Genomic DNA, 26,592 nt, shown 5'->3' with positions numbered 1-26,592 from the left:
TGTGCGCACCCATACTGATGTCTCCGCTGCCGCAACAACACTTTCTCTCTCTCGCTCTCTCTCTCTCTCCCTCCCCGCGCTCTCTCTCCCTCTCTCTCTACCTCTCTCTACCTCTCTCTCTCGCTCTCTCTCTCTCTCCCCGCTCGCTCTCTCTCTCCCTCTCTCTACCTCTCTCTCCTCTCTTTCTCTCTCCCCTCTCTCTCTCCCTCCCCCCCCTCTCTCTCCCCCCCCTCTCTCTGAAACATTTTAAAAGGCTTTCATATTAACTATCAATATTTGTTCAAATAAAGTTTGGCCTTATTGATAGAGGGAATAGTTTTTGATTAGTAGTAATTGCAGGGCCTCGCATTTATCCCATTCGTGTGTCACAGTGTGTAGGCCTATATGGAAAAGCGTATGTTACTAATACTTCTGTATCGACCATGATTTGATTACCACTTAATAAAATACTATATGTTGAATGACAGAAGTAGGCTAACTATCTATTAAAGACTTTCGTCGATCGCTGTCCATTCTTTCCATATATGCATGCGTCTGTCCAAACCAACGTAATTGCCTTTGATCCTATACGACTGAAGCCTTTCACTCCCATTCAAAGCCCTATTTATCCTGTGCACTTATCTATGATTTATTCATTATGGACAATTATTTGTCTTTGTCACTGTTACGGCCGCAGGCCTATGTCTGTCTGGTTCTGGGCCGTGTGTCTCTATTGGTGCCGTGGTGCGCACAGTGCACAGTTGCTTACTCCCTCCCTGCAGATCCGTCAGTGCAGCCATTGGTGGGGAGCGTTCCCGACGCTTCACTGTTGGTTGCCTGCTCCGTATCTCACTGCTTCAACCACCATCTACACCTGCGCCCACCTGACGGCATTCATTCCCAGCTCTCATTCCCTACTCCAGAGTGGAGTAGGCTAGAGGCAGTGCGCCCTCCATGCAAAGAGAGCATGCACAGAGTAGTATATGAACGTCAACCCGTTTATTGCTGTAACCATGCAGTCATTCTATATTCTGAGCACCGGGCCACGGAAGCCTGCTTTTTGTACAGTTTGTTATAGCTTAGATTATAGGCAATAGTAGGGCACTTTATTTTCGTTGTTAGGTTAGTATTTAAAACTCAAGAGGTTATTTTTAGAATGCTTTTGATTATTTCCATTTGTCTTTTGGTAAAAACCAATGTAATTCATATTGAATACATATGTAAATATATCGTTTCCCATTGTTTTGTATGCCACAACGAGTAATAAACACCTTTATTACTTTATTATTTAGAGCTGCGCTCTAAATGCACTAATATTAGCTATGACACGGGCCACTTTACTTTTTACTTTTATAACTTCATATTCTATGCTTTTTATATCTTTATCTAAACATATTTTCTTGTCTAAACGCACTTTAGGGCTTTACTCCAATTTCGTTGTTCTTAAACTTGTTTTATGCAACAATGACAAATAAAGCATTTTTTCCAAACCAAATTAGTAGGCTCCTTTTTTTGCAATACATTAATCAAAGTCCAGGCTTAAATTGTTAAGTGACCTTTCACAGCTGGCATTTATTTCAATGCAGACAAATCAGTAAAATAATAATAATAATAATAATAATAATAATAATAATAATAACAATAATAATAATAATAATAATACAAAAAGGTCAGAACAGTACAAATGTCAGGCCTATTATTAAAAAAAAGTAAAAGTCCTCTGAGATGCATCCCGCAGGGAGAAAGGCCTGATGTGCGTCCTTCTCAGACGCAACACAGCAACACAGCGGGGCCTACAGGAAGTTGTGGACGCAGAACTTCACTGCTTCCCAATATTGCTCCAGTGTTCTCGCTTGACGGCGATACTGCCTCTTGATCCTCCGAAGCCTGTTTGATAAAAGCAGATGTAGCTTAATTAATGAGTAATTAATGAATGTGGATGCTCTTCAAAGGATCAATCCATCTAATAAAATCCTCCACCTGCTCCCTGGACCCGTACAGCCATTTATTAGGTCATTATTATTCTCATATATAAAAAACTCTCAAACCTGGCCTCCAGTTGCCGCCATTTTCGCCGCTGGATGGGTGCTGGATCTCCGCGGTCGGCATGGCCACACACTGTCTCCACCATCCTCTGCTCATCTTTGAGCTTTCTGATGAACACCCAGAGGGAGGGTCGGCGCCTCTCCACCCGGGAGTTCCATCTGTGATGCCAAGCTGAAATAATTATTCATAAGCAGTAAGCACACATATCATGGCACATTTACATTTCATTCCCACATTGCTCAGTGTTATCGAAGAAAACGGAACAGATTTGGAATAAGAAATCTATACCAATAATTATAATGAAAACAACAACAGCAGCAACAACAATAATAGCATTAGGGGTTACCTTCCACCCAGTTATTGCTCCTGTTGTCAGAGCGACGATCATAGACGCTCCACACTGCAGGAGGGAACAATGCCTGTTCCCCCACATAGGTGTCCTCCATGTATTGAATGAAGTCACCTAGTGGGGGGTATTGGCGGACCAGCTGGCGGGTCTCTGCTCCTGCAGAAGGCCCTGAACTTCCTGACCAGACGGTCAGCGGGGAGGTAGCCTGTGGCCATAGCCTTCCTCACCCAGTCCTTGAGGACCGCGTCGTGCCTATATGGACCTGTAAACGTGTGAAGACGAGTGAAGAATGTTTACTTACTAAAATCTAATTTACTACTAATTTCATAAGCACTCAGTGTTCAATGCTAATATATAAATTATATATATATTTACAAATGAACAAAAAAACTTCAACCCCAAGAATGAATGAATGGGCCCAGGCCGTAGCGTAACGGTCTGGGCACCGGACTGGTGATCCAGTCGCGGTGTGCCGCGGGTTCGACTCCCGAACCCGACACGGCCTTTACCGCATGTCATCCCCCCATCTCTCTCCCGTTTCCTGTCAGCCTACTGTCTGTCCCTTAAAAAATCAATAAAAGGCGTAAGCCGCAAAAAAATATCTTAAAAAAAAAAAAAAAATGAATGAATGGTAATATTAATCCAACAGTTTTAATAATAATTAAGAATGTGGCGATGTAAGCCCTATTAAAAAATATGACCCCATTAATTCTGCTAAATGTGTTTGTTGGCTGTTTTAAGGATATGACCTAAATGGTACGATATAACCTAATAACTTGCATGCAACCAAGAAAACTATAATAATAATAATAATAATGACTCTTTGTTGGTTGTGTAAATACACCATCACTAACCTGCTAACCCAACTTCTTGGATTTTGCGCCACATGCTCTGGCAGAGGTGGAAGTAGCAGCCAGTGGTCCGTGTCGCTGGTAGCTCCTCCCGGAACGCATTCATGAGCCCCATTTCGAAGTCTGTGAGGACTCGAGTAGGGCTCCATCTGTATATAGACAGACAGACATGTGATAGATGAGAAAAAACGATTTTTCTAGTTTCCACAAAATATTTCTATTACAGTTGCAGTGACATACACACTCTCACACACACACACACACACACACACACACACACAGTCACACACACACTTACGGTTCTCCTGTAATGCGCGCAACCCTCCTCTTCACACGGCGGAGGACAGTGCGGTACATGGGCGTGTTTTTCCAGACATAAGGATCATTATAAAAGGTCCGACCCTGCCCAAATATAGGCCATGTATGGAGACGAACTGGTAAAAAGGCCTTGGGCAGGTCTTAAATGTACCGTCCATATATATCTACAACAATAAAAAAAAAGAAAAACATTATATAATATATCATAATACGTAATTTTAAATAAATTATTAGGCTACATTGCAATTTAACATGCATATGTGTTATGGGAGAGGGGTTGGATCTTACCTGGTCATACTGGCTCAATTTCAGGTAATTATCGTCGGTTGCAAACACCACAAAGCCATGCTGGCGGTGGTGTTTGTCCATGAACTCCTGCCCCCCCCAGGTTAGAGCCCATTCACCGTCCACGTTGACCTCCTGTACGGTGGGCGGAATGGGGGGCATGAGGCTCGCCCGAAGCCTCTCCAGCCGCGACTTTACTGAATTAAAAGTCGGCATATGCCGCACTTCCCCAACTGCTGCTTGGGCCACGACTTCATCATATATGCGCTTTATGGGGATGGTTGGATCGGCCGCCACACGCTCAAGCATCCGCTCAATTAGAGCGGTGCTGGCGACCAGATCCTCCTCAGCGTTGTGTGTGTGGTCCCCCGGAGGCCTCAACACGACGATGTCGGCTGGTGGGTCAGCGTCGACATCCAGCCACCGGGTGTGAACATAGACGTTGCACTGGGTGCAACGCCAATATATTTTTTCGCCCACAATGGACCTATTTCTTAAATATCGAAAATTATCGATAACGAGAGCTTTTCCCCCCCGGCTGTTTGCCACTTGCAGATACGCCATGTTTGCTTTACTCCTTACTCCTACAGTTTGATTGATTGATTGAGTTCTTTTTATACCACTACTTTTTTATTGGCCTTTAGATTAAAGGATTCATTGATTACTTTGAAGTTAGCGAGGTACACAGGTGATTGGATTAATTGAGTACTTTGAAGTTCCAGAGATACACATGTGTAGTTGATGATTGAGAATAGCTCCCACGCAGATCAAACAAAATCTGCGTGGGAGCGTTTTTAGGCCAGAGTCAGTTCAGCACCACAGACAGCTCCTCATCATGACAGACAAGCCAGTGTGTTTAAAGGGGCATTCCACTCATTTTCAACATTTTACTATGTCATTAATATACCTATACTGTAATTATGAAAACAATCATTAACATGGTGAAACACATCTTGATGACATCATCAAGATGTGTTTCACCATGTTAATGATTTAGGGCAGCAGATGAGTAAACTATAAGTGTGATATGATTGAAATCCATTTCAAACGGAACATCTAATTTGATTCAATAACAAAGCAATTAAAGCCAAGTTCTCATAGCTCTCCCACATTAATTGAGTACTTTGAAGTTCCCGAAGTACCCAAGTTTTGTTTATGATTGGATTAATTGAGTACTTTGAAGTTCCAGAGATACACATGTGTAGTTGATGATTGAGAATAGCTCCCACGCAGATCAAACAAAATCTGCGTGGGAGCGTTTTTAGGCCAGAGTCAGTTCAGCACCACAGACAGCTCCTCATCATGACAGACAAGCCAGTGTGTTTAACCCTCATTAATTTCTACTTGCAAAAAATAGATTTCAACCTTACTACTACTTTGTACTACTAGGACTAAGACTAGAAAATATGTTAAAAAAATAAAAATAAAAAGTTTGATGAAACATTTATAATAATATAATAAATTAATAATTTACATTTTGGGGTTATCTTTCACAATAATTAATAAAACATGTTATAGACATTCTAATGATCACAAAAAACATATATTACAATTTTTTTACATACTTTTTTAAAGGTCAAAAGTCTTTAAAAGTAAAACGATGTAATATAATAAGTAATATGATGACCAATGGCATTGAAATGGCATTGCAATGAACATCACTGATGACGTTTAGGTGAAAAAAGAACAGAAAAAAATAAAAATAAATAGTAATAAAATAAAATAAAATTGTTGCTAAAAAGCAACGCTGGGTCTTAGAGAGTTAAAGGGGCATTCCACTCATTTAAAAAAAAATACTATGTCATTAATATACCTATACTGTAATTATGAAAACAATCATTAACATGGTGAAACACATCTTGATGACATCATCAAGATGTGTTTCACCATGTTAATGATTTAGGGCAGCAGATGAGTAAACTATAAGTGTGATATGATTGAAATCCATTTCAAACGGAACATCTAATTTGATTCAATAACAAAGCAATTAAAGCAAAGTTCTCATAGCTGTCCCACATTCTTCTCAACTAAACTTTATTTGAACTCACTTGTGGTGTATGTGTGTGTGTGTGTGTGTGTGTGTGTGTGTGGGTGTGGGTGGGTGTGTGTGTGTGTGTGTGTGTGTGTGTGTGTGTGTGTGTGTGTGTGTGTGTGTGTGTGTGTGTGTGTGTGTGTGTGTGAGTGTGTGTGGGTGTGTGTGTGGGGGTGTGTGTGTGTGTGTGTGTGTACTGTGTGACTTTATTTGAACTCACTTGTGTGTGTGCATGTGTGTGAGTGAATTTATTTGAACACACTTGGTGTGTGACATCCTTCTACCCTAATGGACAGGGGGTACAGAAGCACATGGCCGTTTATTCGTGCTCCTACAAAACCACACGGTTAGCACACATCTATCCATGCAAAAATAAATCTGCACACTCCCAGAATCCAGCTTCACTACATTGCATCGACGCAACTGTCATATTTACTGTACAAATATTACTTTTGTCAGACACACTGTTATTGCGCAACATTTAGCTGTGACGCAAATTACATCACAACTTTCTCATTCCCTGGCACCTTCCCTTTTTACGGCACACACGCACGTGCGCACACACATACACAAGGCACAGCAGCACGGTACAGCACAGTATGCTACAGTACTGTATGGACTGTACAGTATGGTAAGGCACAGCACAGTACAGTATGGAACAGTACAGTAGTGTACAGTACAGTACAGAAGAGAAGAGAGCAGTAGAGGAGTACAGCACAGTGGAGTACAGTACAGCACAGTTGAGTACAGTACAGTGGAGTACAGTGGAGTACAGTGGAGTCCAGTCCAGTCCAGTCCAGTCCAGTACAGTACAGTACAGTACAGTACAGTACAGTACAGTACAGTACAGTACAGTACAGTACAGTATACTATTCCCGCTAGGTTGACACATTTTCGACATCCAAGCAACTTGGTATATAGAAACATTGACACTTGCCATGCATGCTTGCTTTTAGACGGAAATAAAAACAAGCAAACAAACAATAGGGCCACTCAGCCAGGTTGCCAACTTTGCACTTTCCAAGCAACTGGATATATGAAAACATCATCGTTTGCTTTTCCAAGTAAAAAAACAAAGGTGGGTGGAGGTTGTAGAGGTGGGTGGAGGTGGGTGGAGGTTGTAGAGTTGGGTGGAGGAGTCTAGAGATGGGTGGAGGAGTCTAGAGGTGGGTGGAGGTTGTAGAGGTGGGTGGAGGAGTCTAGAGATGGGTGGAGGAGTCTAGAGGTGGGTGGAGGTTGTAGAGGTGGGTGGAGGTGGGTGGAGGTGGGTGGAGGTGGGTGGAGGTTGTAGAGGTGGGTGGAGGTTGTAGAGGTGGGTGGAGGTGGGTGGAGGTTGTAGAGGTGGGTGGAGGTTGTAGAGGTGGGTGGAGGTGGGTGGAGATTGTAGAGTTGGGTGGAGGAGTCTAGAGATGGGTGGAGGAGTCTAGAGGTGGGTGGAGGTTGTAGAGGTGGGTGGAGGTGGGTGGAGGTGGGTGGAGGTTGTAGAGGTGGGTGGAGGTTGTAGAGGTGGGTGGAGGTTGTAGAGGTGGGTGGAGGTGGGTGGAGGTTGTAGAGTTGGGTGGAGGAGTCTAGAGATGGGTGGAGGAGTGTAGAGGTGGGTGGAGGTGGGTGGAGGTTGTAGAGGTGGGTGGAGGTGGGTGGAGGTTGTAGAGTTGGGTAGAGGAGTCTAGAGATGGGTGGAGGTTGTAGAGGTGGGTGGAGGTTGTAGAGGTGGGTGGAGGTGGGTGGAGGTTGTAGAGGTGGGTGGAGGTGGGTGGAGGTTGTAGAGTTGGGTGGAGGAGTCTAGAGATGGGTGGAGAAGTCTAGAGGTGGGTGGAGGTTGTAGAGTTGGGTGGAGGAGTCTAGAGATGGGTGGAGGAGTCTAGAGGTGGGTGGAGGTTGTAGAGTTGGGTGGAGGAGTCTAGAGATGGGTGGAGGTTGTAGAGGTGGGTGGAGGTGGGTGGAGGTTGTAGAGTTGGGTGGAGGAGTCTAGAGATGGGTGGAGGAGTCTAGAGGTGGGTGGAGGTTGTAGAGGTGGGTGGAGGTTGTAGAGTTGGGTGGAGGAGTCTAGAGGTGGGTGGAGGAGTCTAGAGGTGGGTGGAGGTTGTAGAGTTGGGTGGAGGAGTCTAGAGATGGGTGGAGGTTGTAGAGGTGGGTGGAAGTTGTAGAGTTGGGTGGAGGAGTCTAGAGATGGGTGGAGGAGTCCAGAGGTGGGTGGAGGTTGTAGAGTTGGGTGGAGGAGTCTAGAGATGGGTGGAGGAGTCTAGAGGTGGGTGGAGGTTGTAGAGTTGGGTGGAGGAGTCTAGAGATGGGTGGAGGTTGTAGAGGTGGGTGGAGGTTGTATAGTTGGGTGGAGGAGTCTAGAGATGGGTGGAGTCTAGAGATGGGTGGAGGAGTCTAGAGATGGGTGGAGGAGTCTAGAGCTGGGTGGAGGTTGTAGAGTTGGGTGGAGGAGTCTAGAGATGGGTGGAGGTTGTAGAGGTGGGTGGAGGTTGTAGAGTTGGGTGGAGGAGTCTAGAGATGGGTGGAGGAGTCTAGAGGTGGGTGGAGGTTGTAGAGGTGGGTGGAGGTTGTAGAGCTGGGTGGAGGAGTCTAGAGATGGGTGGAGGAGTCTAGAGGTGGGTGGAGGTTGTAGAGTTGGGTGGAGGAGTCTAGAGATGGGTGGAGGAGTCTAGAGGTGGGTGGAGGTTGTAGAGTTGGGTGGAGGAGTCTAGAGATGGGTGGAGGTTGTAGAGGTGGGTGGAGGTTGTAGAGGTGGGTGGAGGTTGTAGAGGTGGGTGGAGGTGGGTGGAGTTTGTAGAGGTGGGTGGAGGTGGGTGGAGATTGTAGAGGTGGGTGGAGGTTGTAGAGGTGGGTGGAGGTGGGTGGAGGTTGTAGAGGTGGGTGGAGGTGGGTGGAGGTTGTAGAGGTGGGTGGAGGTGGGTGGAGGTGGTGTTCCGAAAAAATTTTTTCGGATTGGCAATGTTTCGGAATGGTGGGGTTTCGGAATGGTGAGGTTTCGGAATGGTGAGGTTTCGGAATGGAGAGCTGTCCCCAGGCTTCCCCTGGGGCGAGCCATGCTTCTACGCATAGTACCATTTGCTGTGGTTGGGTCTTGCAAATTTCAAATATAAAAAAATGATGCAAACTCATTGCACTTAGCTGCAGAGGCAGGGAGGGACTGCTTATAGGACTCGGGTGGGATGAGAATGCGCTCAATGGTGGAGAATAGGACTCTGCCGTTTTGCTTGTTGTCCTTAATGATACCAGAGAAGTAGTCCTGTCTTGCCAGGCGCCGGGCTTTGTTATAGGCCGCTGTTGACTTTTTTAAAATCTCTAAATGAACACTGAGTTTGTTTTTTCTCCAGACCCGTTCTGTTCTGCGACTGTGGAATATGGAATTCCATAATTCTGCAATATTCTATGTTCTTGTGTTCTAAATTGTGCCTTGTGTAATTTACATACTACAGTAGACCTATTTTGGTGATCATCTGTGGTCACCTACGTGGGTGTGGCCTTCTCAGAGTGAGAAGGAGCCGAATTCCGGTGGCTATTTGTATAACAAAGGAGTTTGTTGACCTGAAGAGACAGACTGGTTGATCAAAGACTTGCCACTAAATTATATGCAATAAATGTGACACCCTACACCCATGTAAACTGTTTAAAAGGTTAACCAGATTAGTATAATTTGGTCAGTTGGGGCGCAAGCCTTGTGGAGACGTCAGCCACTCTGCTGGCTGGCGTGAGTTTATGCTGTAAGCTGTACTTCGTTGAAATAAACAACAATTTTCATCTGCTCTGTCTGCCGTGTCTCACAAACTCTCTTCGGTGCTCTCCAGTTTTTGGTTAAGTATCTGCAGTGTATAAATGGTAGAAAATATACAACACGACATTCTATCTTAAGTGAATGCACATGCTCATTAATCCAGGGTGTTACTTTGTTATTACATTTTGTTTTTGACTTCATGGGAGCTACTATATTAAGAGCAGATTCTAATTTAACATTGAAGTGTTGTACCATTTCGTGGCCCAATCGACCACCGTCCCCCCTTCTCCCCCACTCGTCTAATGATCTTCACACCTCCGACAGCTGGAGACGGCATTGTTCAAGCCTGCATTCCATGTCCAACGAATTAAATCATATACGTTTGGCTGGTTAATTAACTTGGAATTTGTTTATTATTTTGATAAGATAATAGGAATATGAATACAATGATTATTATCCATGATGAGGGTGGGCTGTTATTGAATGCTCGGTTAGACTCGACCGACATTTACTTTCCATGAAACGAGAATGCTTGCCGATGCGTGATACAAAATAAAAAGTGTTTGAAATAATTCCAACCAGATAGACCTCCCGAACCTCTAAATGTTTTGTCAGTCAAAAGAACAGTTCTTTCTGCAAGCGACGTGGAACTGATCTGCAAGTCTGCCTGCACGCAAGGCTATTTGTTTTTTTTTCCTCTCTCTCCCTCTCTCAACTGCTGCTGCTGTTGCGCTGTTGTGAGGTGTGCAGAGATCTGCAAACTCAACACGGTGAACACGCATATAATAATATAAATGAGGGCTGAGGCTGATTAAGTTTGCAAATAACGGCCCGTATGTAGGCCTGCTGCTGTGGATTAATTTGTTCCACAGCCTATTCTGGCATATAGGCTAAATATCGCCAGCTCTTTGTCAGTCAAAAGAGTTCAGCCTGTCCGTCCTTCTTTATCTGTAAACTTTTCTGCAAGCGATCAGACCCGTGGAACTTTCTTTTTTCTCTCTCTCTCCCTCTCAGGGAGGCATGTAAATGTTCATGAATTCAATAACTGCGCAATGTTATAAACAGCAGCTGAGCTGGGGTTTCTCCTCAACAGTGGCATTTCACGTGTGGAGTTTATTTTTTGTATCACCAGGCTGCAGACTGTAGCCTATATTTTTCTATTTAGAGTGCAAGGCTTACATCCGGTCTAAAGCCCACCCACTGTATGCGCTGATTTCCATACACAATACATACACGATCCGTATCCTCCCCTCACCGGATGTTGAATTAACAGTGCTAACGGCCGTATTTGATATCTAATCTTTTACACTAATAAACCGATTTCCCGACATTTCCTTTTCACTTGATACCGTTTCGTAGAGAGGGCCTACACAACCGATCTATATACCAAATGAAAGCCCGAATTTCGTAGTTTACATGGTATTTTGAATTTTTTTAAATGAGCAAAAAATGAGCGAGTTATGATTTAAAGAAAAGAGGGGTGGAGGGGAAAAAAAGAACACACAACACACAGACAGCTAGCTAACTAAAGTATAACCCAAATGCTCCTCCATACTATAGCCATGTAGAATAATTCTGTGTTTACAAACACACAAGCACGCTAATGGGCGGTGATCAGAGCGTGAAACCTGAGGACAAAGGCACTCTAGGACCAATCGAAAACAACATGCAAACTTTTTCGTTTGCATGGTCGGTTTGACCGAGCGCAGTACTTTGATCCGACGGAGCATTGGTCCGAACGACAACCTACCTCAACCCTCACCCTAACCTCCCCCGGGGCAGACACCTAAACCTAACCGCAACCCTCTCCCGACCCGCAGCGCACCTCGGATCATAGTATGCCTCCCGGTTTGACCCGATGCGATTCTTTGGCACAATCAATCAAATATATATGAATTACATTACTATAATGTTTCCCCCTCTATATAAAAATGACAATATATATAAGAAAAAAAGAAAAGTGTGTGCGTGCAGACAACAATGTCGTCTCCAGCTGGAGAGGGAGGTGTGAACTTTGAAGATCTTTAGACAGTGGGGGAGATCGGTCGATTTGGCCGAAATAGCCAGACTGAGTAGGAGTGAAATTTTTTCAGACTTCCTATTGTTAACAGGCAGGGGGGGGGGGGGGGGGGGGTGCACAAGCAAGATGATGGGGAAAATCATTGACAGATGAGCTTAAAAAAACTTTTCTTTTTACAGAAACTTCTGGGTTGTATTTCTCTAAGCCAGAGATAGTCATATTAAAACACAACAGGTGTCAGGCAGTGGTCTGATAGCTCAGGTCTATTCATAATCTTGTCCATTGTAATATTAAGGCCTCTAGATATTACCACGTCCAGGGTGTGGCCATGCTTATGTGTTGGTCCAACAACGTGCTGAGTAAAATCAAATATTTGTATGAAGTCCATAGTTATGGTGTTGGAAACAATGTCCAGATGCAGATTTAGATCACCAGTAATGAGAGTTCTGTTATAGTCAGTGGAGCAAATGGATAAATGTTCTGATATTTCTGTTAAAAATAGGGCTTTACTAGACTTTGGGGGGCGATAGATATTAATCAAAGGCACGGGAGATTTATTTTCCAGTATAGTGGCATGACATTCAAAAGATCTAAAGCTGCCAATTGTCAGAGGTTTGACCTCCTTCTTTAGCTTCATGTATTGAGTGAGTGAAACTATAGTTCGAAGGACATGCTGGGGCTAGTATGACAGCATCCATCGGAGCCAAGCCATGTCTCAGTTAAGGAAAATAATGTCGAGTTGCTCTTCACAAATAATGTAATGTACAGACTGAGGATTTGTTAGTTAATGAACGTATGTTAAGTAATGCAAGGTTTAATTTGGTAGATGATGATGGTGAAATGGCGCGGCTCAGTGGGCGTAGATGGTGGAGTTTGGCGCTGCGTTTGGGGTGATGGTGGATGTTTACTGTAGGGGGATTCCTTTTGCCTATCATTGTTGGGAGGGTGTATGGATGGGTGTCAACAGGAGTGATAAGAGTCATGTCGTTTTGTTATTGTTATTTGGGACAGGAATGGTGTGTGCGTGTTGTGGTCCGAGCCCAGTGGAGATGGGGCTGAGGAAAAGGGCGGAATTAAACTGGGAAGGACCGGGGGGACGTCAATAGTAGACGGACACGGACCAATCTGCGGTCAGCACTGTGTGGTGGTTTACACGGCGGGTGTAAGCCTCCAGTTGTGATTGAATGACAAACTACAAGCGTGCGATCCACACTCTTTTTCTGTTGTGCCACTGAGTTGGTGACAGCCAAGTTTAAGTTGTAGCCGAAACAGTTCAACCATTGCCATTCAAGTTTTGAGATGGCAGCCTTTATGTTGCTGGCATTGTCCGTTGTTATTGCCACAAGCTTTTCTTCCTTCAAGCCCCAATTTGCCCTGGGGCTTGGAGGAAACTAGTGTTTCCCCAAAAGCTATTTTGGAGGCACTTTGATTCTAGCTTCCACTCCGGGGTGATGGCATGGAATGGCAGCGACATATATGGTGCCATGTTACGGGCTGACCACATGTCAGTCGTCAGTGAATAGAACTCTGATCCCGACACGAGCTTCTGCAGGTCCTCTCTCTCTCTTGTTTGTATAGGGCAGGGGTGCCCAAACTTTTTTCACTGAGGGCCACATACAGAAACATATAGGAAGGGCTGGGCCACCCACTAGAGATGAGGTATATCGCCTCACCTGTCGTGTATTAAAGTTAGCAAAATCAATCAAATGTAGGTAAATTATGCTTGATAATTGAATTTGCTTACAGAAATAAAACAGCCTACATCACAACTTTCCATAAATGGGTTTTCATTTATTTTGTATCCAGCATATGGCCAAAGCATTAGTAGTGGGTAGAGGACCAGAAGGGAAAAAAAAGCAATCCTCAGACAAAAAAAAAGAAAAAAAAGACTGCCTGTAGTCTGGAAAAGTTCAGTGTGTGTTTGTGTGTCCTGGAGTGGGACTTTTCACACTGTGACAGAGCATCGCCACCTTTGACAGTGTGTGTGCAGCCTCATATCTTCTTAGTCAGGATGGTGATCCCCTTCACAGCCCTGTATAAAGAGGGAAAAATAAGGGGAAAGGGGATGGGTATATTTAAGCTTATGCAAATAATTTATTGGGCTTGTTAACAGCACTTGCAATGCTTTGATGCACAGACATCTTGGACCCAGGTGTGTGTGTGTGTGTGTGTGTGTGTGTGTGTGTGTGTGTGTGTGTTAGAAAATGTTATCAACTTTAATTGACTGAATTTATTAAGTAATTGGGCTTGTTAACACGAATACTGTGTAATATAGTTTTAACTCACCTATAATAGGAACAGCAGTTGCACTTAGTGGGAGCAGTGAACTTGCACTTTGGACTGAAGGATGGCTGGCAGGTCAGGAGTAAGTTTGGTGGTTGAGATGCGAAGGACATCACAGAGATGGCTGTCGGTCATTTTGGTTCTCAATCTGCTTTTGTTCAGGGTTAACAGAGAAAATGTTTGCTTACATATGTATGTTCAGGCTCATCATTCTTTTTGCGTGGCGTCTCATCAGAGGAAACTTTGCCTTTTCCAAGCTCCGGTAGAAGTCGGGTAAGGAGAAGCTGATGTTGATTCTTCAGAGAATTATCACACTGCATTTCGATAAGTTCTAATTGCAGATTGTCTTCCACTTCTTCTGTCCACTTCCACTGCATCCATCAGGAAGGGAGTCGAGAACAGCTTGATTTCTTTCTCAATGGTAGAAAAATCTTGGAAGCGCTGACTGAATTCTGTCATGAGAGATGTGATCACAGACACATATTTCCCCTTTTTAGCAGAAAGGTTGGCCTTTGGAAAAGCTGATTTTATTTCGGACAGTGTGGGGAAGTGCGCAACATTGAAGTTGCGTAGGTGTGTCTCAAAGAGACGCAGCTTCACACAGAATGCTTTCATGTGCGCATCAATTGTGGTACAAGCTGGTCTTTGCCTTGTAGGCTCTTGTTCAGTGTGTTAAGATGACCAGTAAGATCCACTAGAAATGCCAGGTCTGCCAACCATAGTGGGTCACTCAGCTGATGAAGAGGTCGGTCCTTCTCTTTCAAAAACTGGTCAATTTCTGATCTCAGGGAATAAAACTGCTGCAGCACGTAGCCACGGCTTAGCCAGCGCACATGAGAATGGTAGAGCACGTCCCCATATTCAGCATCGACATCAGAAAGGAAAGCTTGGAATTGTCTGTGGTAGAGCCCTCGTGCTCGAATTATGTTGACAGTTTTCACAACAGTGTCCATCACATCGTCAAGCTGGACTTTGTTGGCACAGAGGGCTTCTTGGTGAATGATACAGTGCATTTAAACAGCCACACCTCCTGCCTCTTTCACCTTGGCACACACCATAGAGGCCATTCCTTTGCGCTCGCCTGTCATTGCTGGAGCCCCATCCGTTGTAACGCCACACATCTTATCCCATTTAAGTCCCATCTTGTCAATTGCATCTGACATAGCTTCAAAAATACCCGTTGTTGTGCCCTTTAGACTACTAAGATCAAGCAGCTCCTCCGCAACGCAAAAATTATCGTCAACTCCCCGCAAAAAGATTAACAACTGTGCAGTGTCTGTGGCGTCTGTGCTCTCATCACATGCAATCGAGTAAAAATCTAAAGCACAAGCTTTATCTGACACTTGATGTTTTAAGTTAGCTGACGAGTCTTCAATTCGCCGCACAACTGTGTTTCTGGACATGCTTACGTCGTTGAATTTCTGAATCTTTTCCGGGCACACTATTCCTGCAACTGTAGTGAGGCACTGTTTTATGAAATCACCATCTGAGAAGGCTTTCCCGTGTCGGGCAATGAGTTGCGCTACCTCGTAGCTGGCTATTGTGGCATTTTCTTGTGTTTTATTAGCACGGACAAAATGCTGTTGGTGAGCGAGCAGGCTAGCTGCCATTTGATTAACTTTCTCGTCTCGCTCGGCACCTGTGTAGGATGTGTAGGTCTGATGTTTGGTTTCGTAGTGTCGCCGTACATTATAATCTTTCATCACGGCAACAGTTTCATTGCAAATCAAACAGACACACTTCCCCTTGACTTCTATGAAGAAATATTCATTCTTCCACCGTGTCTGATATTTTCTGCACTCACTTGCTATCTTGCGTTTCTTTTCCATTTTGGTCTCGAGTGGGAACTGGGAAAACGTGTCTTAGGTATCACTTGTGTCACGTGTGTGGATTTGTGGAGAGCTGCCTTGTTCAAGAGTCAAGACACTGAAGAAGACAGTAGCTCCACCTAGTGTTAAAACTAAGAAATACAATACAGTAGTATTGTAAGTGCAAGTTTCATGTGCGGGGCTGCGGGCCATATTCTATTATATTTTTAGAATTTGATAAGGGCCAATTAAAAATGGATCACGGGCCGTAGTTTGGGCACCCCTGTTATAGGGGGTGCCGTGTCATTAGTCAGAAGGTTCATTGTTCCGAAATTACTATCCCTATCTCTAACCCTAACCTAAACCTAACCGCAAGCACGGGAGCAAACCTAAACCTAACCGCAAGCACGGGAGCAGTGCATGTTCGGACTAACGGGACTTATGGGTAGTTCCCGTATAGGGCAGGTACAGCCGTCTTTGAAAAATACCTGCTATCAGGCAACTCGTACCATGGATCCAGTTTGCCCACCATGTTTTGGAACTCTTTTTTTCCGACTGTGTTGAAAGACACCATTCCCTTCGCCAAGTTGGTTACAGCTAAGGTGCATGTCTTCCACCTTCTACTGTCTTGGCTGTATGGCGTGTATTTGGCAAAAGCAGCTGAGATTCCCGTCTATCCAACAGCTGCAGTAGGTGTTTTGCGGCTGCCCACGTTGGTTGGAGCCGTGAGATACATCCTCTTATAGGTCAGCGGGTGTTTCTTTTTTAGATACGCTTTTAAGTTGGACGTGTTGCCGTCGGTAGCCTTAATTCTGTTCAAGCAGACCTTGCATACTGGCCTGTCCAGGTCATCTGGGTCTCCATTCGCGTTGGGCACAAAGCCAAACTGTTGCTAAACTGGGGCTGTTGCATTACGTTTTGAGACCAGGTCGCCGGCTGCTATTTGGCCCATGGCCATTTTCTTGCTTTCAGTGTGTGTACATCTTTCTAGCATTCCGTGGGTATCACGCTTTGCTTAAGGCAGAAGAAGCCCATATTTGGGATCACTCGGAAGAGCGCAGTCAATATTCACGCCAAAATACTTAAGTTCTACCAGAGTGTATTTTATAAATGTATTATTAATTCATTGTGATACAACAAACAACATTTAGTAAACACATCCGTAGTAACTAATCTGCACAGTATTGACCTTTAGTCCTGGTTTTAGATTGTCACAATAACAGATTAATTGAGCTATTTACGACAGTGAAAAGTGTCTTATTATAACCAATTATAGGCAGTTGGACTGATGTTAGTGTCAGATATTAGCTAGTTGTAGGCATAGTGGCTTAGTTAGTTAGCATAGCTAGCATGGCTAGATATTAAACCTGAAACAGATAGGAACAAATAATATATACATTTGTTACATTACATTCCCTTAATACGTTCTAATCATTGATATTGAACAGAGATAGCAGGCAGAGTATAATCATTATTTACCATTTCCCCGCCCAAAGTCCCTTTCTTCCTTAGTTGAGTACTGGGAGGCTCGTCTTTTTGGTAGAATCTGGCATTATACATGTTGCAAGCCCTTTTTAAAACCTCTGTTCTATTAGACCTTCCTCCAGGGTGGGTCTAAACAGTCTGCATCAGCTCTTCCTGTGATTGGCTGTTTGTCAGCTCCAGGAAGCCTGGGCTGTGGTACCAAGGAAGTGAATCCACTCACATGTGGTCGCCGTGTGCTGATCATGTGGACAGTGGAGATGTGCCCACCCCCGCTGTGTGAGTTGGCCTGTGTGAGAGGAAGTTCCTTGTTCCTTATCAGATCCCCCGCTGTGAGCAAGGTTTGGGAAAGCTCCTTGAGAAAGGACATTTTAACCCCCTCATAGTCCTTTGTATGACTGTACTTCAAGATTATAGATCAGTTCAACCCATGACATTACTGCTTTACAATAATTAGACATTGTAACTACTTGTAGTAGTTTTAGTTTGGTGCTTCTACTCGATGTGTCCCATTTCACACCTCTTTGTTAACTCAGCAAAGCCATGGCCTGCTCTGGGGTCAGGGCCCAGTGACAGTTTAGTACTGAGATTATTGGCACATTATGCAGTGCGACTCAAAGATTGTAATTCCTGATTCGTGCCTGGTCGTACGACGGTGTCACGCCAAACGCAGTCGATCTACAAGCCCACAGCATGGCACATCCATGATGCCTTGTGGGCTTGTAGATTCCAACTAGATCACAGTTGGATATAAGTGAAGTTGAAGCAGACAGTAGCCTAGTCAGCCTACCTCAGTTTGCAGCGATACGTGGCGAACAGCGACGTAACAACGCAGGCTGGTCATAGCGGATGTTATTCCGGATGTAGCTGAAGTAGCTAGATGTAGCCAAAACACTCTAGAGCTGATCGACAACAACGGGAGGTGTGATTAATTCTACCGCGACTAGCGACTGGACCACGGTGGGCCGTCTAACACATACTATTTGCTTAGAATTGGACGGAATGATTTAGATCAAGAGTTATTAACGTTTTAAGATTTTCGGTCTTGTCGGCTAAACAGGGGGGGAACATTTTCGATGACATCCCACTGTTGCGCAACATTGAATGTTGCGCAACAGACACAATGTTGCACAACAGACACAGAGATGTGATCAGTTTTGATATCAATAATCTCCGTCCTATTAAACACTCTAATGGCCCGGGGTTATTTAATCCATTCAATTATAGTGCACAATCGATTTATAGCAACGGAGCAATTTTACAGACGGGCCGGAAGTTATACCAGATGTGGCTGGAGCAGCTAAATGTAGCCAAAACACTCTTACTGGACAGCGGGGGCCCGTCTAACACACTATCTTTTCTTAGAATTGGACGGGATGATTTAGATCGCGAGTTATTAACATTTAAAGATTTTCGTTGCCGTTGGCTAAACCGGGAGGAACATTTTCGATGACGTCCCACTGTTGTGCAACATCGAGAATTGCGCAACAGGCGCTCCTAGGCCTTAGAGCAGGGGTGCCCACACTTTTTTGACTTGAGGTCTACTTTTAAAATTGCCAGCTCAAGGTGATCTACCAACCAAAAAAATATCATCCCATTGCTTAAAATACTCAAAATAAATAACATTAAGGCATTAGGACTGTTTCAAAATCAATTATATTTATTTACCTTTTCAGTTACCCCACATTGCAAAGAAGAGATTTTTTGTTAAAGTTACTCTTTGTAATAACGTCAATCAATTTCAATTTGTAATAACATATTGCTCATAAAATGTTACAAATATTAAAAGTATCACACATAAAAAGCATACACAATCATATGAAGGAATAATGCACCACTCAACTCAACCAGAGCAGAACTCCCACCACAGGACTCTGGCAATCAATTAATACAGTTGCAACCACTATATTAATGGAAAGTATTTCATACAATTTAAGTTAAAAAAATCTGAACTATCCCTTTAATCAGATGACTGCTTGCAGCCTTGCACTGAATGGAGTCCGTCAGCGCTGCGTAATCCGGACAGTCACTGCTGACAGCTAGTCTTAAACAGGCCTCCAAATGATCGTCCGTCAACGTGGAACGATATTTGGACTTAATTATCTTCATGTGGGAAAACGCTGATTCACATAAATATGTGGAGCCAAATAACGCTGTGAGGGAGGCTGCACAAGTCCTGATGTTTGGATACTTTTCCTCCACGAGTAATTTCCAAAACTCCATCGCGGGCGCGCAACTTTAACTGTATGTCAGCCTGCAGTGCCATGATCTCATTCTCCAACGCAGAAGAGTTCATGTTAAAAAGTGTTGCTATTTTCGAGGCAATGGAATCAACATCAGCTTCTGAATGGGAAGCACATGAATGTAGTGATGGGCTCGAGTAAGGCAAACGCAGTTGGACTTGGAATGTGACATCGTGAAAAAATAATCTTCTTCCCACTCTGCATGGAAGTGATATGTTTTAGGCTTCTTTGCCGCGCGCATCTTGCTATATGAACAATGATGGATAGATATCCTTTTAATTTGTTTGTTTAACAACAGAACAGACCCGACGTTCCCCACACTTGAAAACAAGGCACTGCATTGTGGGGGGTTTTAAAGCCACCGCCGCGCCGCCGCCTGCCCGAGGCGAGTATTGTTTTTTTGGGGGGTTTTTTCATGGCAGGGCCATGCGGTCTACCTGCGCAGCGCTTGCGATCGACTGGTCGACCGCGATCGACGTAATGGGCACCCCTGCCTTAGAGTGATGCGATCAGTTTTCATATCAATAATCTTAGTCTTTTGGATCAAACTTTGTCCTGGGCGCGATGGGTGTTACTAATTGAAAGGATGGTGAACTTCGTCCTGGGCGATTGGGCTCCGTCCAGGGCATCACACCGTACTAATTAATAGGACGGAGACCTCCGTCTGAGGCCCTTAAACTGTTATTAGCCAACACACTCCACCAGAGCTGTTGGGCTCCGCCAGACGTTGGTCAACTCAACTGTCTCTCTTCTGGTCTTGTTCCCACGTGTTTTAAACATGCTGTAGTGCAACCACTGCTTAAGAAGCCAGGCCTCGACCCCACTGTGTTGGCTCATTTTCGGCCCATGTCTAAATTGCCGTTTATCTCCAAGATACTAGAAAAGGTTGTCTATGCCCAGCTACAGTCTTTCCTAGAGGAGCATAAGATCCCTGAGGTTTTCCAGTCTGGCTTCAAAACCCGGCATAGTACAGTACTAGTTAGGGTATTTAACGACATCCTCATAGCTAATGATGCAGGCGACTATGTCATTCTTGTCCTGCTGGACCTGACGGCTGCGTTCGACACAGTCGACCACAACGTCCTGCTATGGCGCTTGCAGCACCTAGTGGGTATATGTGGAACTGCGCTAGGGTGGTTCAGGTCCTACCTGACGGGCAGAACCATGTCTGTCAGCGCTGCTGGCTCAGAATCCTCCCCGGCGCCGTTGTCGTATGGTGTTCCACAGGGCTCTATTTTAGCCCCAGTGCTCTTCTCCTTATATCTCCTGCCGCTAGGGTCCATCCTCAGAAAACATGGCATTTCGTTCCATTTCTATGCTGATGACAGTCAGATCTATGTTCCCCTAAAGAAGAAAGACGCTGATCCTAAAGCTCTTCTCTCTTGCCTGGATGACATTAAAGCCTGGATGGCCCTAAGCTTTCTAAGCTTCAATGACAAGAAAACTGAGGTGGTGGTGTTCGCCCCAAATGGTTCTGGAAACCCCCCTCCCTTTGATCTAGGCCCCCTGGCACAGTTTGTGAAGCCAACAGTCTCCAACCTAGGTTTTAAAATGGACAACGACTTTAAGCTAGATCGCCAAATTAGCTTAGTGGTGAAGTCTAGCTTTTTTCATCTGCGACAACTGGCAAAGGTAAAACCTTTTTTAACCACTCAGCACCTTGAGACAGTAATCCATGCCTTTATTACATCTCGGCTGGATTACTGTAACGCCCTCTACCTTGGAGCCAGTCAGTCTTGCCTTGCTCGGCTCCAGTTAATTCAGAACGCGGCTGCCCGACTACTAACTGGCACGTGTAAGAGAGAGCATATAACTCCCATCCTCGCCTCTCTCCACTGGCTGCCAGTGAACTTTAGAATCCAGTTCAAGGTTCTGCTTTTTACTTTTAAAGCTTTAAATGGTCTCGCCCCTCCATACCTCTCTGAGCTCCTCCACCCCTACTCTCCCGCCCGCTCCCTCAGGTCAGCTGACCTGATGCTGCTAGAGGTCCCGAGGGCGAAACGGAAGCTTAGAGGGGACAGAGCTTTTTCAATCGCTGCCCCCAAGCTCTGGAACGACCTTCCCCTGCAAGGCAGGCCCCCTCTCTGGCCATTTTTAAAACCTCACTGAAAACGCACTTTTATTCTTTGGCTTTTAACACAGCATGAGACCTCTGTTCCTGAACTTGCTCCCCCCCCCCTCCTTTTCTTGTTTTTGTGTGTTGTCTTTGTATTCTGTGTTTTTAGTCTATGTGTTTACTTACTGTTTTTACCTATGTATTGTACAGCACTTTGTGGCAGCTATGGTTGTTTTAAATGTGCTATATAAATAAAGTTGAGTTGAGTTGAGTTGAGTCTTTGCATCTCTGTATGTATTTATACATTTATTTGACTGACGGCACGGTGGGCGGCCGTGTGCCCCAATTAAATTGCGCTGTCTGCGTCATGGCCCTTACGTGCCTGGTGGCAAAACACAGCCATCCAAGTTTACTGTTTTGTCAGTCAGCACACAATCACATTTAAAATGTGGAATACGTGGACAAAGAGTATTCTGTTGATACATTTTCCATCCACTACTCTGCACTGAGGTACGAAGGTTGAAAATTCAAACCTTTTATAGAGTCTCTTTGTATTATTTTTCTTAGACTTTCTGCACGTCCCTGTGTGTAAAGAGGAGGTTCCACCTGAAGAGGAGAGGAGCTCCAGTCTGGTCCAGGAGGAACCACAATCTCCACAGATTAAAGAAGAACAGGAGGAGCTACTTCAAAGAGCAGAAGAGGCTAGTGGGTCAACGTTGACATTACTAGCAGTGAAAGGTGAAGATGATTATGATGAAAACAGAGATACAGAGCCTGTAGCCGGCACCTCAACTGAAAACATGAAAACACAAGCTGATGTAGAGGACTGTGGAACATCACAACCAACTAGTGATGAGCAGCTCCTCTCTTCACACTGTTCTGAATCTGACACTGAAGACAGTGATGAGTGGGAGGAGACTAGGGGAGATCAGTCAGCTTTAAACACACTGAAATCACAAAACACACAGAATATGGGAGGACAGTACAAGCTGTCCCAGGACCTGAAATCATCTAAACAAACTGACTCCATGAGGAGTCACACAGGGAAGAAACCTTTTACTTGTACAGAGTGTGGCAAAATGTTTAAATTAAAGCAACATCTGAAGAGGCACTCAATGATTCACACAAGGAAGAAACCTTTTAGTTGTACAGGGAAGAAACCGTTTAGTTGTACAGAGTGTGGCAAAATGTTTAATCAAAAGGGAAAACTAAAATCACACATGATGACTCATACAGGCGAAAAGCCTTATACTTGTACAGTATGTGGTACAGGCTTTGCTAACACACGTAATCTAAAAACACACATGAGGATTCATACAGGTGAAATGCCCTTCTCTTGTACAGTTTGTGGTAAAGGTTTTAATCAGAAGAGTAATCTAAAAAGACACATGGGGACTCATACAAGGGAAAAGCTGTTTTCTTGTACAGTTTGTGGTAAAGGCTTTAATCAGACGAGTAATCTAAAAAGACACATGAGGAATCATACAGGTGAAAAGCCTTTCTGTTGTACAGAGTGTGGCAAAATGTTTAAAGGCCAGGGAAATCTAAAAGTACACATGATAACTCATACAGGTGAAAAGCCGTTTTGTTGTACAGTTTGTGGTAAAGGTATCACTCACACTGGTGATCTAAAAATACACATGAGGACTCATACAGGGGAAAAGCCGTTTTCTTGTATAGTTTGTGGTAAAGATTTTACTGATACGGGTCATGTAAAAATACACATGAGGACTCATACAGGAGAAAAGCCATTTTCTTGTACAGTTTGTGGTAAAGGCTTTACTCAGACAGGTGATCTAAAAAGACACATGACGACTCATACAGGTGAAAAGCCGTTTTCTTGTACAGTATGTGGTAAAGGCTTTACTCGGATGGGTAATATAAAAACACACATGATGATTCATACAGGTGAAAAACCCTATACTTGTACAGTATGTGGTAAAGGCTTTATTCATATGGGTGATCTAAATGTACACATGAGGACTCATACAGGTGGAAAGCCTTTAGTTTAAGACATATGATCAGTCAGTCTAATCCAGGATGACCAATGATGCAAAAGCAGAGGAATTACACAATCTGACAATATCAACATGACATGAGGCGGTGGACCTGCAGGTGACGCAGAGGACTGTGAGTAAAGCGTTCCAAAAAGTTAATGCTCATAAAGCTGCAGGGCCAGATGGGATGGCCTCTCGTGTCATTAAGACATGCTATAACCAGCTGTCATGGGTCTACACAGACATATTTAACCTGTCCCTGTCATTGTGCGTGGTGCCATTGTGTTTTAAAAAAACAATAATTGTACCCATTGCCAAGAAAAAGCCTCTTACCTGTCTCAACGATTATCGACCTGTTGCCTTGACTTCTGTTCTCATGAAATGCCTGGAGAAAATGGTTATCTCTTATATGAAGAGCATCATTCCTGCTAGTATTGATCCTTTACAGTTTGCTTACAGTTCAAATAGATCTGTGGATGACGCAATCTCTCTTGCTTTACACACTACCCTGGTACATCTAGAAAAGAAAAGCTCTTATGTCAGACTACTGTTCATAGACTATAGTTCCGCATTTAACACCATTGTACCATCTAAATTAGTGTTGAAACTCAGTGGCCTTGGTGTGGGCAGCTCCATCTGTAACTGGCTATTTGATTTTCTGACGGGCAGGCCCCAGTGTGTTCGCATAGGAGAGAGAAGCTCATCCACAATTCTCACCAGAACCGGTGCGCCCCAAGGCTGCTGCCTCAGTCCTCTGTTGTACAGCTTGTTTACGTTTGATTGTGTCGCCAGATATGAGAATAACATCATAATTAAATTTGCGGATGATACCACAGTGATCGGACTAATAACCGACGGTGATGAGAGGGCCTATAGGAGGGAGATAGAGGATCTAACTTTATGGTGCGATGACAACAACCTCTCAATTAACACCAATAAGACCAAAGAAATCATTGTAGACTTTAGGAAGTCCAAAGGTATCCACACCCCCATTTCCATCAAAGGGTCATCTGTCGACATAGTTGATAACTTTATATTCCTGGGCATACACATCACAGACACATTCACATGGTCACTCAACAACGAGTACATCCTCAAGAAGGCGCAGCAGCGACTGTACTTTCTGAGGCGCCTTAACATTTTTGGCTTAAGTACAAAAGGACTAGTGAACTTTTATCGCTGTATAATTGAAAGTGTCTTAACTGGCTGTATCACAGTGTGGTACGGTAACATGACCGCTCAGGATTGCAATAGGTTGCAGAGGACCATTAAAACAGCAGCTAAAATCATCGGCACTACAGAATTACCCAGTCTCCATAACATCTACACCACTCGCTGTATGAAAAAAGCCCATAACATCATGGAAGACACCAGCCACCAGCCGCAAATACCCTGTTCAAACTACTGCTACCAGAGCATCAAATCTCGTACCACCCGTCTCAGTAACAGTTTTTACCCCCAGGCAGTCAGGCTGCTGAACAGCTGACCTTGAACTGTATTGCACTTCTTTTCTTTTCCTGTTTTTTGTCTTTTTCTTTCACTATAGATGTTTGTTTATGTCCTGTGTATGTAAGACTGAGAGTGCTCTGAGCAAAATAATTTTCATTGTATGTATACTCTGTATCTATACACACATGACAAATAAACCTGAACCTGAACATGATAGAATACTGACTACTGTAATAGTTTATTGTGATCTTATCTTTTTTTGTTTAAAAAACAAAACATTACATTTCCCCACACCTTCCCCCAGCATAAATGCATCATTGTCCTCTTTCTCTGTCACGTCTTTGTGCACTGTATACCAGTGTTGTTTTTGGCAGGCATTTTTTTTATTTGGTCAGTCTTAGTCTTTTGTCTTAGTCTTTTGGACAAAATGCTTATTAGTTTTAGTCACTCTTAATCATTTGTAAAAATGCTTAATTAGTCTTAGTCATTTCTATCCTGGATAGTTTTAGTCGACGGAAACTCCTAAGGGTTTTAGTCAGTTTGTCATTTTAGTAAAAGGTTTTAGTCATTTTAGTAAAAGGTTTTAGTCCAGTTTTAGTCAAAAAATTAAAGATGTCTTTAAATAAAATGTCTATAGCGTACAGATATTAATACATTGTCATTGGAATCAAGGTTGACAGGTTGTCATTGTCATTTGAAGCTATATGATTCCCTGCTTTCATATGACATGAAAATAAAATAAAATACAATGGCAGTCCCTCAGTCAAATCTGGTCACAATTATACCGGTATATAACTTCAACTGAGATAGACTACCACAGTACAAGTTCAGATGCAAATAATAACATACAAATAAAATGTATGATAGGCTATTTCATATACCGGTAATATCAAATCAGAACAGTGCAACACTGCAGTGATGATCCTCATCCAACCATAGACTGTAAAAATCAACGGGAGAGAGAGAGAGAGAGAGAGAGGGGGGGGGGGGGGGGGGGGGGGGGGTCCCATTAGCAACAAGCTAACAGCATACCGGTACTACCGGTACGTTCGTTCTATGAACCATTAAACGACAGATCCACAACGCATGGTGCATCTGCCGTTTATAGAACCAACGTTCGTTGCATGAAGGGAAGATCTGCGGGCGCGCAAGCACATCGTGTCACAAACTCATGACTCACTCATTGTAGTAGCCTAGTAGTATGGAGGGCTAAAACTGCCATAACTAAAAATAAATATATAAATAAATAAGTGCAAAAATAAATAAATATATGCAAAGAAATGTATAAATCAATGATTAAATGCATACAAAATAGGCAAAGAAATATAGAAATGCATATTTAAATGTATTTATGTGTTTTAATTATGTACACATTTAAATACGCATTTAAATACACATTTAAATGCACATTTAAAAGCACGTTTAAATGTGCATTTAAATACACATTTAAATGTGCATTTCAAGCTGCTTTCCCCAAGGGTGTATTTCATGAACTGTATGTTAATGAGGGGGCGTGTCTTTCCTATTGAAGGCGTGTCTTTCCTATTCAGCCATTAGCAATCTAACCCAGAGCAATCAAACACCAAGAAATCCCATCCAGCCACTAGCATATAGTTTGGGATTGTTCCTTTTATTTTAGTTTTAGTTTGTTTTGAATATATATATATATA

At 43.6% G+C, this 26,592-nt stretch overlaps 1 protein-coding gene across 1 annotated transcript in view; it reads left to right on the top strand.

Moving 5' to 3' along the window:
* LOC310877873 (uncharacterized protein) overlaps nt 1-23,546 on the top strand; it is a 54,339-nt gene extending 30,793 nt beyond the window's left edge. Inside the window, exon 4 of the mRNA XM_083791854.1 lies at nt 22,044-23,546. Within this exon, the coding sequence (XP_083647980.1) occupies nt 22,044-23,488 (1,445 nt within the window). The 3' untranslated portion in view covers nt 23,489-23,546. The remainder of the gene's footprint in view (nt 1-22,043) is intronic.
* The last annotated feature ends 3,046 nt before the right edge of the window (nt 23,547-26,592 follow it).

This window comes from Protomyctophum parallelum, assembly GCF_964188405.1.
Source record: "Protomyctophum parallelum genome assembly, chromosome: 20".
Taxonomy (NCBI): Eukaryota; Metazoa; Chordata; class Actinopteri; order Myctophiformes; family Myctophidae; genus Protomyctophum; species Protomyctophum parallelum.
Note: the sequence above shows the minus strand (reverse complement) of the source record. Positions and strands in the feature narration are given on the sequence as shown.